The 17,009-nt window shown below is 40.7% G+C and overlaps 1 protein-coding gene across 1 annotated transcript; it reads left to right on the plus strand.

Annotated features, from left to right (window-relative positions):
- Positions 1–15,580: 15,580 nt before the first annotated feature.
- LOC119523046 (eukaryotic translation initiation factor 4E-like) lies at positions 15,581–16,523 on the plus strand. The gene has a single exon (XM_037821801.1). It carries the CDS (start codon positions 15,581–15,583, stop codon positions 16,232–16,234), a length of 654 nt encoding a protein of 217 aa, XP_037677729.1. The 3' UTR covers positions 16,235–16,523.
- Positions 16,524–17,009: the final 486 nt, after the last annotated feature.

Raw genomic sequence — 17,009 nt, forward strand, 5'->3', positions numbered from 1 at the left:
CTCGCCCTAACTCATCTCCGGGCTGCTGTCGACGAGGACATCCGTCACCTACAAGACGCTATTTCCCATCTTAAAAATTCTATTAATTCCCTCTCTGAGGTGGTGCTCCAAAACCGCCGAGGCCTCGATCTTCTGCTCCTCAAAGAGGGAGGCCTCTGTGCCGCCCTAGGGGAAGAGTGTTGTGTGTATGCCAATACCACAGGTCTTGCAGAGAACAGTCTAAAGAAGGTCCGGGAAGGACTGGAAAAACGTAAAAGAGATCGTGAGGCTGCCAGTTATTGGTCCAGTTTCTTCGCTCCCGTCCTCCCATATATCCTTCCCTTTCTTGGCCCCCTAATAATAATTATTCTAGCTCTTGCTTTAGGACCATGCATCATTCGCAGAATCGTCCAACTTGTGAGGAAGCAGACCGGTGCTATCTTTTACCAGCAACTCGCCACCTCTGATGACCACTGCTCCGGAGGACCAGCCAATCCTCCGCGACCCCGTCGCCATCGGTCGGCTCGACGGCTACGAGGCTTTTCTCGGTCGCAAAAGCATCGCACCGACGCCGCGCTCCGGCTTCTCTGAACTGTTGGACTTTGAACCTCCCTCCGCCTGTGACTCCTTCACCTAGCCCGCAGCAGCTAAGCCATCGACAATCGACAAGACGCTTTGTCACTGCTGAGCCCCCGACTCGCTGAACAGCAGGCTCTCGACTGATCGATCCCCTTCGGGGTGGGGCACTCTGGGGCAGGGTTCGCGGCAGAGTCCATAGCCATATCCCGGATTTAGCTGATATTTCCAGCAGTCTCAAATTTTGTCTCAGGCGAGTCTCGTAGGCGGGAGCCCGGTGACGGCCGCACGGGGCTCTGGCCATTGCACAGAGACGCCTAGTGACGCCTTTGACGCTGGATGCCACTCTCCTGTCCCAACTATCACTACCCAGTTACAAGGCAAAGTCCGGTAGGGAGAGTCACGTCGTTTCCAGCTCACGGGCTCTCCGGTCTCTATATGAGGTAAGCATTCTGGTCGGTGCCAGAGGTTCTGCCGTGAAATGGCAGGGGCCTAGTCCAGACTCCCCAAAGCACCAAAACATGTAGTGGGTCACTCAAGCCCACGGGAGTACACTCATCAATGGAGACACTGGGTGAAATATATAAAAAAGGGGGAGATGTGGAGAGCCGCTTCCCGGGTTGGGGCCTAGTGAATGAGCCGCGACCTGCTCTAGAGTTAGGGCCTGTTGGACACGCCGAGACCTGCTCTCGAGTTACCCCCGCCCATCGAGTGAGCCAAGATGGCGCCTGCATCCCGTTTCCGCATATGACGCTTAGGGCGGCGGTTGCCTGCTAGCCTATTGTACACGCTTACGTAGTGCCTGCACATTGGTTGTAACTATCGTATATAAGAAAGTGCCCGCGCTAGCCTCGGAGAGACAGCCCACAGGGAGCCGTGCCTGACGGCCGCATAGAGGTTGTTCTCCCACGGGGTGTAAAGCCTCGTGTGGAATATGTAACAGAGAAAGTTTTCTTCCTGGCTCCAGTAAAAGGCTTGCATTTACTACCGCTGTGTGCCTCAAGTGTTGGTTTGTCTGTGTCTCTCCCTCTTTCCCTCTGTTCTCCTCGCCGGCCGGGGACAGGGCGTGTGGGACCGAGCGAGAGGGCGCCGGACACCCCTCCCCAGCCCCTAGAAATTCTGCAAGTAGGTGATGAGACATCCCCACCCCCAGAGATTCTGCACATGATGACCCACCACCCCTGCCCTAGGCACTCTGCATGTCTGCAAAAAGCCACTGCTCCCCCTGCCCTCAGGAATTCTGCAAGTTTGTGATAACATTTAAAATCTTAAACTCCCAAGTTGCTGCTCCCAGTCTCTGCTCCCCAAACTCCCACTCTCAAACCAGCCAATGGAAACTTGCCAACTATCCCCTTCCGGTAACTAGCCACTGAGAAACTGCCAAACTAGTCCTGCCAGCCTCTCTGTCCCTTGACAAAGAACTTCCCACCAATCATCCTTTATAAGCCCTACTCTTCCCCAGGCTCAGGGCTGTCACCATCTTAGGCTTCAGCCTGCTTGTGCACAGCCAGACATTAAAGCTCCTTTAATTGAGTTTTCATATCTTCTCTTCCAAATCAAAAAACCTAACAATTGTGAGGATCGAATAAGATTACAGATGTGACAGTACTTGAAAAATATTAGTGTGAAGCATTTTTGCTATCATTATTTTGAGAAAAAGTGGATGCTCAAAACCCTAAACTAAGACATTCATCCAAAGTCCACTTTCGCTAAAATTCTTAATTCTGAGATACTATCAGTGTGGACTGTGATTCCCTTAGAGAACTCTCCATGTCAGCAGTGATTGCCATTGGAAGAAGGAGGTAAGTTTGTACTTTAGAAATACAGAATCCTTATAGAAAGAATATATGCAAAAAACAACTTAGGACATTTGTGGGAAATAAAGGTTTGCATATATTTATGGAGAATAATTCATAATAGGCTAAGATATGCTTAAGGGAAATAATCCCTGGACTTTTGGAAATCAGGATCACAGGATATTTTTTTAATTTATTCATATTTATTGAGATATATTCATATACAATACAGTCATACAAAAAGAAGCATACATTCAATTGTTTACCGTACCATTATATAGTTGTGCATTCATCACCAAAATTAATTTTTGACATTTTTGTTACCACACACACAAAAATAATAAGAATAAAAATTAAAGTGAAAAAGAACAATTAAAGTAAAAAACAACATTGGGTACCTTTTTTTTTTTCTTCCCCCATTTTTCTACTCATCCATCCATAAATGAGACAAAGGGGAGTATGGTCCATATGGCTTTCCCAATCACATTGTCACCCCTCATAAGCTACATTTTTATACAATCATCTTCAAGATTCATGGGTTCTGGGTTGTAGTTTGATAGTTTCAGGTATTTACTGCTAGCTATTCCAATTCATAGAACCAAAAAGGCTTGTCTATATTGTGCATAAGAGTGCCCACCAGAGTGACCTCTCAGCTCCTTTTGGAATCTCTCTGCCACTGAAGCTTATTTCATTTCGTTTCGCATCCCCTTTTTGGTCAAGAAGATGTTCTCCATCCCACGATGCCAGGTCTAGATTCCTCCCCAGGAATTATATTGCATGTTGCCAGGGAGATTCACTCCCATGGGTGTCAGATCCCACATAGAGGGGAGGGCAGTGATTTCACCCACCAAGTTGGCTTAGCTAGAGAGAGAGAGGGCCACATCTGAGCAACAAAGAGGAATTCCGGAGACAGGCACAATTATAGGCAGGCCGAGCCTCTCCTTTGCAGCAACAGTCTTCCCAAGGGCAAGTCCTGTGGTAGACAGCTCAGCCCATCAAACCACCAGTAACCTATGTCTGTGAGCACATCAGCAACCATCGAGGTGGGGAGCCCAACACCCCTGCACTGCCTTCTCACCTCCATGGTGTCTGCTGAGTAGTCACTACTTAGTCTTATACTGTTTCCTTTGTATGTGGTGAATTGCTTTTCTCTTGCTGGTTTTGGAACTTGCCCTTTTTCTTCAGTATTTGACAGTCTGATCAGAATATGTCTTGGAGTGGGTTTATTTGGATTCATTCTGTTTGGAGTTCACTAGGCACTTATGCTTTGTGTATTTATACTGTGTAGGTTTGGGAAGTTTTCCCCAACAATCTCATTGAATACTCTTTCTAGACCTTTACCCTTCTCTTCCCCTTCTGGGACATGAATGAGTCTTATATTTGGATCTTTTATTTTATCTATCATATCCCTGAGGTCCATTTCAATTTTTTGATTTTTTCCCCATTCTTTCTTTTGTTCTTTCATTTTCCATTCTGCGGCCCTTGAGGTCACTGACTCACTGTTCACTGTCCTCTAGTCTTGTACAATGAGTATCCAGAATCTTTTTAATTTGGTCAGCAGTTTCTTTTATTTGCATAAGATCATCTATTTTTTCATTTACTCTTGCAATTTCTTCTTTATGCTCTTCTAGGGTCTTCTTCTTGTCCTTTATATCCTGTGCCATGCTCTCATTGTTTGTCTATAGTTCTTTGATTAATTGCTCTAAGTACTGTGTCTCCTCTGATCTTTTGATTTGGGTGTTTGGGTTTGAGTTATTCATATCATCTGGTTTTTTCATTTGCTTTAAAATTTTCTATTGTTTTTGGCCTCTTGGCATTTGCTTTACTTGATAGGGTTCTTTTAGGATATGTAGGATTATTCAAAGTCCAATCTCTAATTTGTCAGATCTACAGATTGGTGGTGTTCTAGTTTGCTAATGTTGCCGGAATGCAAAACACCAGAGATGGATTGGCTTTTATAAAAGGGGGTTTATTTGGTTACACAGTTACAATCTTAAGGCCATAAAGCATCCAAGGTAACACATCAGCAATCGGGTACCTTCACTGGAAGATTGTCAGTGGCGTCCGGAAAACCTCTGTTAGCTGGGAAGGCACGTGGCTGGTGTCTGCTCCAAAGTTCTGGTTTCAAAATGGCTTTCTCCCAGGATGTTCCTCTCTAGGCAGCAGTTCCTCAAAAATGTCAGTCTTAGTTTCACTTGGGGTATTTGTACACTTTAGCTTCTCTGGAGCAAGAGTCTGTTTCCTACAGCCATCTTCAAAATGTCTCTCATCTGCAGCTCCTGTGCTTTCTTCAAAGTGTCCCTCTTCACTGTAACTCCTCTTCAAAATGTCACTTACAGATGCACTGAGTTCCCTCTGCCCATCAGCTCACTTATATGGCTCCACTGCTCAATGCCCACCCTGAATGGGTGGGGCCACACCTCCATGGAAATATCTCATCAGAGTTATCACCTAAAGTTGGGTGGGGTGCATGTCCATGCAAATCTAATCAGCACCAAAATGTCTGCCCCACAAGACTGCATCAAAGAATATGGCTTTTTCTGGGGGACATAATACATTCAAACTGGCACAGGTGGCCTACACTTTAACTAACCAGCAGATGGCATCTGTGAGTCACTTCTTTCCCTTAAGTCAGTTCTCCCCAACTTTGTGGTTTTTGGGTTCTGATTCTTGTGGGGTCCAATTGGTGCGCCAAGTTTGGGTTTGTTTTCAGTGCTGTCTGCCCTGAATGTGGGGCATGTGTCTGAGTGTTTAGGGAGGGATGGCAGCTTTAATAATTAAACCTCCTAGGTGTTCCTGGAGATTTAAAGTTGTCCTAAGAGTCTAATCCTTTATTTTAGTCTCACCACAGATTTTCTCTGCCACTGACCCACAAGTCCTTGATATTGGTGTAGGGTCCCTGGGATTTCTGAGTGGGTCCCTCTTCCAAGCTGTGCCCTCTTAGGTCCTCTGCTGAGGGAAGGCTGGCTACATCACAAGTGTGTGCCATCCCTCAAGGGAAGTTCTGGGCCATTGGGCCATGTAGTGGTGTTCCCAGCCTGCTGTTAGGGTGGCTGTATGGGGTGTGTTAATTTCACCCTTTTCACACAGCTCCATCTTCCCAGCTCTGGGACAATTAGCTGTGGGTGTGTGAAAAGCTACTGTCCATGCCCACTATTGTGGCATGTATGCATGATGCTGGAAGCACTTCCCTTCCCACTGGATTTTTTGGCGCAGTTCTGGGCTGTGGTGCCAGCACTGGGCAGGAGCATTTCCAGCCTACTGGGAAGATGGCTGCAAGGGGCATGGTTATTGTCCCCTTTTGGATCACCTCTGCCTTCCTCACTCTGAGGCAATTAGCAGTGGGTGTGTGAAAGCCTATCTTCCATGTCAGATATTGAGGCATATGCACAGCCTTTTCCTGCTGCACTTCACTGTGCAGTTCTTGCTGCCATATCTGTACCCACTTTTGGGTTTTTAAAAAAAGAACTAGTCTGCCTCCAAATGCCAACCCACAGGTTCCCCACACCACACTGTGGCTTCTGGATATTCAGCAGGCTTACTCACTCATTTCAGAACACAGACTCCCAGTTTCACCAAATGCACAGTCCCTGTGGATTTAGCAGACCATGTCCAGCTTGTGCATCACTGGAACTGGTGTTCTGGGTCACTTTCTGGCTTTTACCTAGTATTTTTCATGGAGGTGTTTTTTTTTTTGCCCTGTCTCTCCTAGCCATCATTTTAGGTTCTCCCTACAGGATCTTTTGATGTTTCAGAACAATGGAATGGAGACACCATAACAATGATTCATTATCATAATAATACATCCATAAAGCAAACTGCATATAGTTAAACTGAGACAAGGCACTGAAGCATGGGGGACAAGAATGTCATCTCTGGGGGCCAGCATACCTGGATTCTGATCATGCCTCTGTTACTTATCAGCTGAGTGATATTGGACAAGTTGCCTCAGTGTCCTGTAAAGTGAGGCTTTTAGTAGTTCCTACCTTAAAGGGTTGTTGAGAAGATTAAATGATGTGACATAATGCTTGTAAAGGGGTTATGTATTGCAGTTCCTAATGCATAGCAAGTATTCAAAATAGTAACTATCATTAATGCAGTTATTATTAACAATATTATTAATACCTCAATTAATAAAAATGAGAAATTTGAGTGTTTGAGTGTGAACAAAAGCAAGCAGGCAGTTACCTTTATAATTGAGTAAAATTGCTGAGCAATACTTTTGAAAAGTAAACTCGTAAGTGCAAAGCCTTGGAAATTTAGCTAGTAGAACTAGATAAACTTATGGAGAAAAACTAAAACTTTTCTCTGGAACTTCATGAGGTAACTTCACAAAGCTTCACAGGTAGACATCACAAAGCTTCAGAATCAGGAAGAATGGAGGGTCATTACAATAGAACATTTGGTTAGAAATAGGTTCAACATGAGACAATTTAGAAAAATTATGAGGGCTCTGTTACAGTGATTAGCCTTAACAAGACAGCAGTAGAAAATGTAAATCAGATGTTATTTCTGGTCAATTTTGCTAGCAAAATAAATCCAGATGCAAAATAAAATCAGTTTATTTTCACAGATCAAAGTTGCTTTTCTGCAGATTGCAGCATAGTAAGAGAAAATGTCAGACATTTTTTTGGAAGCAACATCAAGTGCGCTATTAACCTATTCAGCTCTGTACCTTTTCTTCACATCAGACAACAAATTCCATACATGTCATGAACATAGCTTCTTCAAAATATTCTTTTACAATGAATTTTGGGTTATATTTTTGAAGGATTGTGAGGATCATGCTACACCAAGTCTCCCCAAAAGTCTGCAGAGCTAGAATTTCTTTCATGTATCCTGGCCATTGTTGCCAGATCATTTCTTTACTGAAAGACCTAATCATGGATGTGGGGGAAGATGGCAGAGTGGTGAGGTGTAGGTTTTAGTTACTCCTCCAGGGCAGTGGGTAGAAAGCCAGGAACTGCATGAACTTGACACTGCAGAGCAATTTGACTTTGGGCATACTTCATACAAGACTCGTGAATGCATGGAACAGCTGAAATCAGCAAAATCTGTAAGTTATCATGGCCAGGGGACCCATGCCCTTCCCTGCCAGGCTCAGTCCCATGGGAGGAGGGGCCATCTGTGTTGGGAACAAGGAAGGAAAACTGCAGTTGTGGTGCTGATTGAAAACTCAGGCTGCTGATTGAAACCCCAAACATAGATAGACTGAGACCAGACACCAGAGAATCCAAGAGCAGTCAACCCAGCAGGGAGGAGATAGGGTTAGCAAAAACAGCAAAAAAAAAAAAGCCCAAAAATGAAACAGAGTTTTTGGAGTTCTGATGAACATAAAACAGAGAAGTGTGCAGGTCTCAGGCAGAGTCAGGCTCATATGAAAATCCAGAGGTTGAGGTCCCTGGTCTGAAGAGCCAGTTTCTCTGCTTTCTTGACTGTTCCTTAATGGCCCTAACCTCCTTGTCTCTTAGCATTTCAATAGCCCCTTAGATCTGCAAGGAGGGCCCTTCTTCTTCTTCTTTTTTTTTTATGTTTTCCTCTTTCTAAAACAATTACTCTAAGAAGCCTATTACAGAAAGCCTCAAAGGCTTGCAATTTGCACCCAGGCAAGAACAGAGCTAAGATAGCTCTGAGACACAAAGCAATAAGTCTAGTGGCTGAGAAAATTCACTAAATGCCACAACTTCCCAAGAAAAGGGGGCATACCCTTACAGCCATCTTCCTGGAGGGCTGGGAATGCTCCTGCCCAGCACCATTGCCACAGCCCAGAGCTCCCCAAACAACCCAGTGTGATGGGAAGTGTTCCCAACAGTGCACACACAGCAACATAAGGCATGGACAATAGGCTTTTGCGCATACACAGCTAATTGTCTTGGAGATTGGAAGGTGGAGCTGTGTGAAAAGGGGGAAATTAACATGCCCCATTCAGCCATTCTTTCAGCAGCTTGGGAATGGACCTACACAGCCCTGCAGCCAAGAACTTCTGTTGGCGGATGGTGCTCACCTATGACATAGCACAGTCTTCCCTCAGCAGAGAACCTAGAAGGGCACAGCTGGGAAGTGGGACCCACTCACAAGTCTCAGGAAGCATACACCAATACCAAGGACTTGTGGGTCAGCAGCAGAGACAAACTGTGGTGAGACTGAACTGAAGGATAAGACAATTGCAACAGCTTCAAATCTCCAGGACCACCTGGGAGATTTGATTATTAAAGCTGCCCTCCCCCACTAACTGCTCAGACACCTGTTCCCATTCAGGGCAGGAAGCACCAACTACACATGCAAATATGGCGCACAAATTGGACCTCACAAGACTCACAACCCCACTCACCACAAAGACAAAGTTGGGGAGAACTGGCTTGAGGGGAATAGGTGGCTCATGGAAGCCACCTGCTGGCTAGTTACAGAAAGTGTACTCCACGAAGCTGTAGATCTGGCAAATTAGAGATAAGTGTTTGAATCAGTCTACATATACTAAAAGCAGCCTATCAAGTTAAACAAATTCCAAGAGGACAAAAACAACAGAAACTTATAAAGCATATGAAAAAACCAGGCAATATGGATAACCCAAACCCAAACACCCAAATCAAAAGATCAGAGGAGACACAGCACTTGGAGCAATTAATCAAAGAACTAAAGACAAACAATAAGAGCATGGCACAGGATATAATGGACATGAAGAAGGCCCTAGAAGAGCATAAAGAAGAAGTTGCAAGAGTAGATTAAAAAAAGATGATCTTCTGGAAATAAAAGAAACTGTTGATGAAATTAAAAAGATTCTGGATACTCATTGTACAAGACTAGAGGAAGGTGAACAATGAGTCAGTGACCTCAAGGATGACAGAAAAGAAAATGAAAGAACAAAAGAAAGAATGGGGAAAACATCAAAAAAATCAAAATGGACCTCAGGGATATGTTAGATAATGTAAAACATCCAAATATAAGACTCATTGGTGTTCCAGAAGGGGAAGAGAAGGGTAAAGTTCTAGAAAGTGTATTCAATGAGATTGTTGGGGAAACCTTCCCTAATCTTCTAAACACCGTAAATACGCAAATCATAAATACCCAGTGAACTCCAAATAGAATAAATCCAAATAAACCCACTCCAAGGCATATTGTATTCAGATTGTCAAATACTGAAGAGAAGGAGCAAGTTCTGAAAGCAGCAAAAGAAAGCAATTCACCACTACAAAGGAAACAGCATAAGAGTAAGTAGTGACTACTCAGCAGCCACCATGGAGATGAGAAGGCAGTGGCATGACATATTTAAAATTCTGAGAGAGAAAAATTGCCAACCAAGAATTCTTTATCCAGCAAAGCTCTCCTTCAAATTTGAGGGAGAGCTTAATTTTTCATAGACAAACAAATGCTGAGAGATTTTGCTAATAAAAGGCCTGCCTGACTTCAGATACTAAAGGGAGCCCTACCAACAGAGACACAGAGCAAGGAGAGAGATATGGAGAAAGGTTCAGTACTAAAGAGATTCAGTATGGGTACATTAAAGGGCATTAAGAGAGAGAGAGTGAAAAAATATATCTGATAAATACAAACCAAAGGATATGAAGGCTGATTCAAGAAATGCCTTCACAGTAATAACTTTGAATGTAAATGGATTAAACTCCCCAATCAAAAGATATAGATTGGCAAAATGGATCAAAAAAAATGAATCATTAATATGTTGCATACAAGAGACTCATCTATGACACAGGGACACATAGAAATTGAAAGCGAAAGGGTGAAAAAAAATATTTCATACAAGCTACAATGAAAAGACAGCAGGAGTAGCAACACTAGTCTCAGATAAAATAGACTTTAAATGCAAGGATGTTATGAGAGACAAAGAAGGTCACTACATACTAATAAAAGGGACAATTCAACAAGAAGGAATAACAATCAAATTATTTATGCACCCAATCAAGGTGCCACAAAATACATGAGGCAAACACTGGTAAAACTAAAGGAAGCAATGGATGTTTCCACAATAATTATGGGAGATTTCAACACATCACTCTCTCCTATGGATAGATCAACCAGACAGAAGACCAATAAGGAAATTGAAAACCTAAACAATCTGATAAATGAATTTGATTCAACAGACATATATAGAACATTACATCCAAATCACCAGGATACACATTCTTCTCTAGTGCTCACAGAACTTTCTACAGAATAGATCATTATGCTGGGACATAAAACAAGCCTCAATAAATTTAAGAAGATTGAAATTATTCAAAACACTTTCTCTGAGCACAATGGAATACAATTAGAAGACAATAACCACCAGAGACTTAGAAAATTCACAAATTTCCTGGAGGTTAAACAACACACTCCGAAACAATCAGTGGGTTAAAGAAGAATTAGCCAGAGAAATTGCTAAATATATAGAGATGAATGAAAACAAGAACACAATATATCAAAACCTATGGGATGCAGCAAAAGCGGTACTGAGGGGGAAATTTAAAGCAATAAATGCATACGTCAAAAAGGAAGAAATAGATAAAATCAAATAACTAATGGAGCACCTGAGGAAGTTAGGAAATGAACAGCAACCAATCCCAAACCAAGTAGAAGAAAAGAAATAACAAGGATTAAAACAGAAATAAATGATAAAAAACAATAGAGAGAATAAATAGCACCAAAAGTTGGTTCTTTGAGATGATCAACAAGATTGACAAGCCCCTATCTTGACTTACAAAATGAAAGAGAGAGAAGACCCATATAAACAAAATAATGAATGAGAAAGTTGACACTACTGCAGATCCTGAAGAAATTTAAAATTTTTAACAGCATACCATGAACAACCATATGCCAACAAACTGGATAATACAGAGGAAATGGACCATTTCCTGGAAACTTATGAACAACCTAGAGTGACCAGAGAAGAAATAGAAGACCTCAATTTATGAATCACAAGCAAAGAGATTCAATCAGTCCTCAGAAAGCTTCCCACAAATAAATGCCCAGGGCCAGATGGCTTCACAGGGGAACTCTACCAAACTTTCCAAAAAGAACTGACACCAGTCTTACTCAAACTTGTCCAAAATATGAAAGAAAATGGAACACTACCTAACTCATTTTATGAAGCTGACATCAATCTAATACCAAAACCAAGCAAAGATGCTACAAAAAAGGAAAACTACAGGCCAATCTCCCTAATGAATGTAGATGCAAAAATTCTCAACAAAATACTTGCAAATAGAATCCAAAGACACATTTAAAAAATCATGCACGATGACCAAGTGGGGCTCATTCCAGGCATGTAAGGATGGTTCAACATAAGAAAATCAATCAATGTATTACAGCACATTAACAAATCAAAAGAGAAAAATCAAATGATCATTTCAATATATGGTGAAAAACCATTTGACAAAATCCAACATCGCTTTTTGATAAAAACACTTCAAAAGGTAGGAATTAAAGGAAAGTTCCTCAATATAATAAAGAGCATATATGAAAAACCCACAGCCAGCATAGTGCTCAATGGTGAGAGACTGAAAGCCTTCCCTCTAAGATCAGGGATGAAACATGGATGACTGCTGTCACCACTATTATTCAACATTGTGCTAGAAGTGCTAGCCAGGGTAATCTGGCAAGAAAAAGAAATAAAAGGCCTCCAAATTGGAAAGGAAGTAGTAAAACTGTCATTATTTGCAGATGATATGATCTTATATCTGGAAAACCCTGAGAAATCAATGATACATCTGCTAGAGCTAATAAATTTAGCAAAGTAGTGGGATACAAGATTAAAGCACATAAGTCAGTAATGTTTCTATATGCTAGAAATGAACAAAGTGAAGAGACACTCAAGAAAAATATACCATTTTCAACAAGAACTAAAAAATTCAAGTACATATGAATAAACTTAACCAAAGATGTAAAAGACCTATACAAAGAAAACTACATAACTCTACTAAAGAAATAGAAGGGGACCTTAAAAGATGGAAAAATATTCCATGTTCATGGATAGGAAGGCTAAATATCATTAAGATGTCAATTCTACCCAAACTCATCTACAGATTCAATGCAATCCCAATCAAAATTCCAACAACCTACTTTGCAGACTTGTAAAAGCTAGTTATCAAATTTATTTGTAAAGGGAAGATTCCTCAAATTGCTAAAAACCCTCTAAAAAATAAAAGCTAAGTGGAAAGACTTACACTCCCTGAATTTGAAGCTTATTATAAAGCCACAGTTGTCAAAACAGCATGGTACTGGCATAAAGATAGACATATTGATCAATGGAATTGAATTGAGAATTCAGAGATAGACCCCCAGAGCTATGGCTGACTGATCATTGATAAGGCCCCCAAGGCCACTGAACTGGGAAATAACAGTCTTTTCAACAAATGGGGCTGAGAGACTTTTATATCCATATCCAAAAGAATGAATGAGGACCCCTACCTCACACCCAACACAAAAATTAACTCAAAGTGGAGCAAAGATCTCAATATAAAGGACAGTACCTTAAAACTCCTAGAAGATAATGTAGTGAAACATCTTCAAGACCTTGTATTAGGCGGCCACTTCCTAGACCTTACACACAAAGCACAAGCAACCAAAGAAAAAATAGATAAATGGGAACTCCTCAAGCTTAGAAGTCTCTGTACCTCAAAGGAATTTCTCAAAAAGGTAAAGAGGCAGCCAACTCAATGGGAAAAAATTTTTGGAAACCATGTATCTGACAAAAGACTGATATCTTGCATATATAAAGAAATCCTACAACTCAATGACGATAGTACCAACAGCCCAATTATAAAATGGGCAAAAGATATGAAAAGACAGTTCTCTTAAGAGGAAATACAAATGGCCAAGAAACACATGAAAAAATGTTCAGCTTCACTAGCTATTAAAGAGATGCAAATTAAGACCACAATGAGATACCATCTCACACCAATTAGAATGTCTGCCATTAAACAAACAGGAAACTACAAATGCTGGAGAGGATGTGGAGAAATTGGAACTTTTTTTCATTGTTGTGGGACTGTATAATGGTTCAGCTACTCTGGAAGTCAGTCTGGCACTTCCTTAGAAAACTAGATATAGAGTGACCCTTCAATCCAGCTATTGCACTTCTCAGTATATACCGGGAAGATCTGAAAGCAGTGATACGAACAGATATCTGCATGCCAATGTTCATAGCAGCATGATTCACAATTGCCAAGAGATGGAAATAGCCCAAATGTCCTTCAGCAGATGATTGGATAAATAAAATGTATATACACACGATGGAATACTATGCGGCAGTAAGAAGGAACAATGTTGTGAAACATGTGACAACATGGATGAACCTTGAAGACATTATGCTGAGTGAAATAAGCTAGGCACAAAAAGAGAAATATTATATGCTCCCACTAATGTGAACATTGAAAAACATAACATAAATGGTTTATAATTTAGAATGTAGGGGAACTAGCTATAGACAGCAAATGATGATGAGGAAATGCTAACGCAATAAGAACAGATAAGCTATCGTGGGTAAATTTAACGTTCTGGGAATGTCCAGGAATGACTATGGTTTGTTAATTTCTGGTGGGTATGGTAGGAACAAGTTCACAGAAATGTTGCTATATTAGGTTATTTTCTTGGGGTATACTAGGAACACGTTGGAAGTAAAGTAATTATTTTAGGTTAGTTGTCTTTTTCTTACTCCCTTGTTATGTTATGGTTTGTTTGAAATGCTTTTTTATTGTATGTTTAAAAAACTTTTTTTTGATATAGTTAATTTAAAATAAAGAGTTAATTAAAATAAAAACGTTGAAAAAAATATGCAGAGCCCCCTTGAGGAACTGGTGGAGAATTCAGAGTTGTTGGGCTTCCCCACCTCGATGGTTGCTGATGTGTTCACAGACATAGAGGACTGGGGGTTTGATGGGCTGAGCCCTCTACCACAGGACGTTCCCTTGGCAAGACTGTTGCTGCATACGAGAGGCTAGGCTTGCCTATAATTGTGCCTAAGAGCCTCCTCCCGAATGCCTCTTTGTTGCTCAGATGTGGCCCTGTCTCTCTAGCTAAGCCAACTTGGCAGGTGAAATCACTGCCGTCCCCCCTATGTGGGATCTGGCACCCAGAGGAGTGAATCTCCCTGGCAACGTGGAATATGACTCCCAGGGAGGAATCTAGACCTGGCATCATGGGATGGAGAACATCTTGACCAAAAGGGGGATGTGAAAGGAAATGAAATAAGCTCCAGTGGCAGAGAGATTCCAAAAGGAGGTGAGCGATCACTCTGCTGGGCATTCTTATGCACAGTATCGACAACCCTTTTTAGGTTCTAATGAATTGGAATAGCTAGCCGTAAATACCTGAAACTGTCAAACTACAACCCAGAACCCATGAATCTTGAAGACGTTTGTATAAAGTGTAGCTTACGAGGGGTGACAATGTGATTGGGAAAGCTGTATGGAACACACTCCCCTTTGTCCAGTGTATGGATGAAGGAGTAAAAAAACGGGGGCAAAAAAAAAAAAAAGGCACCCAGTGTTCTTTTTACTTTAACTGTTCTTTTTTACTTTAATTTTTATTCTTATTATTTTTGTGTGTGTGGTAGTGAAAATGTTCAAAAATTAATTTTGGTGTTGAATGCAGAAGTATATAATGGTACTGTGAACAATTGAATGTCCACTTTGTATGACTGCATAGTATGTGACTATATCTCAATAAAAATGAGTTAAAAAAAGAGACAGAGGGGAGAAAAATTAAATGAATAAAAGGGGAGCAAGGGAAAATGGGATGGTTTGGATGTTCACTTGTACTTTTATTTTTATTCTTATTTTTATTTTTTTTGGAGTAATGAAAATGTTCAAAAATCAGTTGTGATGAATGCACAACTATATGATGGTACTGTGAACATTTGATTGTACACTGTGGATGATTGTATGGTATATGAATGTATCTCAATAAAATTGAATTTAAAAAAAAAGACATCAAAGCCAGCTTTAAAGGGTTGTCACTGACCAACCTTGGGACAACTTTAGCATTAAAAAGAATAATTATTTTAAATTAATTAGAACACATTGAATTTTTTTAAAAGAATTCAAGAGTCCATAATGATATTAAAAAATGAAACAGTTTTAGGGAAAGCTATTTTTTAAACAAAAGAATGCCAGATAATATACAAGGAATGATAGGAAAAGAAATAAAAATTATTTTGCAATCTCCAATGTGGTAATTGATTCAGACAAAATACATGAATGGCTACTAAAAAAAACCATTGGGGAGATCTATCTAAGATGGTGACTGTGGAACCAGAAACCACCCCAACTCCTAATCCCCCACCTACAGAAGAAGAGAAAACAGAATCTAATCAGGAGGTTGCTAACCCAAAACACTGTATTAAATATCCACTACAGAACAGATGGGCACTTTGGTTTTTTAAAAATGATAAAAGCAAAACTTGGCAAGCAAACCTTCGACTGATCTCTAAATTTGATACTGTTGAAGACTTTTGGGCTCTGTACAACCATATCCAGTTGTCTAGTAATTTAATGCCTGGCTGTGACTACTCACTTTTTAAGGATGGTATTGAGCCCATGTGGGAAGGTGAAAAAAACAAAAGAGGAGGACGATGGCTAATTACATTGAACAAACAGCAGAGACGAAGTGACCTCGATCGCTTTTGGCTAGAGACACTGCTGTGCCTTATTAGAGAATCTTTTGATGACTACAGTGATGATGTATGTGGAGCCGTTGTTAATGTTAGAACTAAAGGTGATAAGATAGCAATATGGACTACCGAATGTGAAAACAGAGAAGCTGTTACACATATAGGGAGGGTATGCAAGGAAAGGTTAGGACTTCCTCCAAAGATAGTGATTGGTTATCAGTCCCATGCAGGCACAGCTACTAAGAGCGGCTCCACCACTAAAAATAGGTTTGTTGTTTAAGAAGACACCTTCTGAGTATTCTCATAGGAGACTGCGTCAAGCAATCGAGATTTGGGAGCTGAACCAAAGCCTCTTCAAAAGCAGAGTGGACTGCATTTAAATTTGATTTCCATCTAAATGTTGCTAAGATATAAGAGAAGTCTCATTCGCCTTTGTCTTGTACTTCTGTGTTCATATTTTATTATTATTTTTTTTAATTTTGGCTAGCATATCCACTACCTAATCAAAGAATTACAGTACACATCATCCCTAGAATCCATAAATGTGTTCTTGGCCCACTCTGTAATAGCTTAGTAGAATTACATTACAAACACATTTACCCATCCACAATATTCAAAAAACAACTTGGCATTTCTATACCTTAAAGGAAAAAAAAATTCAACGTTCCATGGCATGCAGGAGCATATTTTGCTGGTTTGGAAGAATATGATTCATACAGTTTTCTAGCAATTTTCTTTGTTTCTTTTTACAGCATAGTCTTTGCTGTACTCTTGCTGATGGCTGCTAGATTTTAATTTATTTGTTTCCCTACTTGATAACATTAGTGATTCTGATTTCAGTTATTCATTTTGTTTTGCTTTTGTTTCTTTTCTTCATGTAACATTGGTGAAGGATCCAGGAATACGACACAAAGGTGGAATAAATGTTAATTTGTGCATTCAAAAAAAAAAAAAAAAACCATTGGGTCAGAGATAGGATATTCAAATGCCCTCAAAATATCATGTCCAGACTATCTATTATCTACAAAAGGGAAAGACATTATGTTACCCACTTG

Source organism: Choloepus didactylus, chromosome X, assembly GCF_015220235.1.
Source record: "Choloepus didactylus isolate mChoDid1 chromosome X, mChoDid1.pri, whole genome shotgun sequence".
NCBI classification, from domain to species: domain Eukaryota; kingdom Metazoa; phylum Chordata; class Mammalia; order Pilosa; family Megalonychidae; genus Choloepus; species Choloepus didactylus.

Excerpts from the sequence above, each read along its gene's own strand:
- LOC119523046 (XM_037821801.1), top strand. The coding sequence starts at position 15,581 with ATGGTGACTGTGGAACCAGAAACCACCCCAACTCCTAATCCCCCACCT.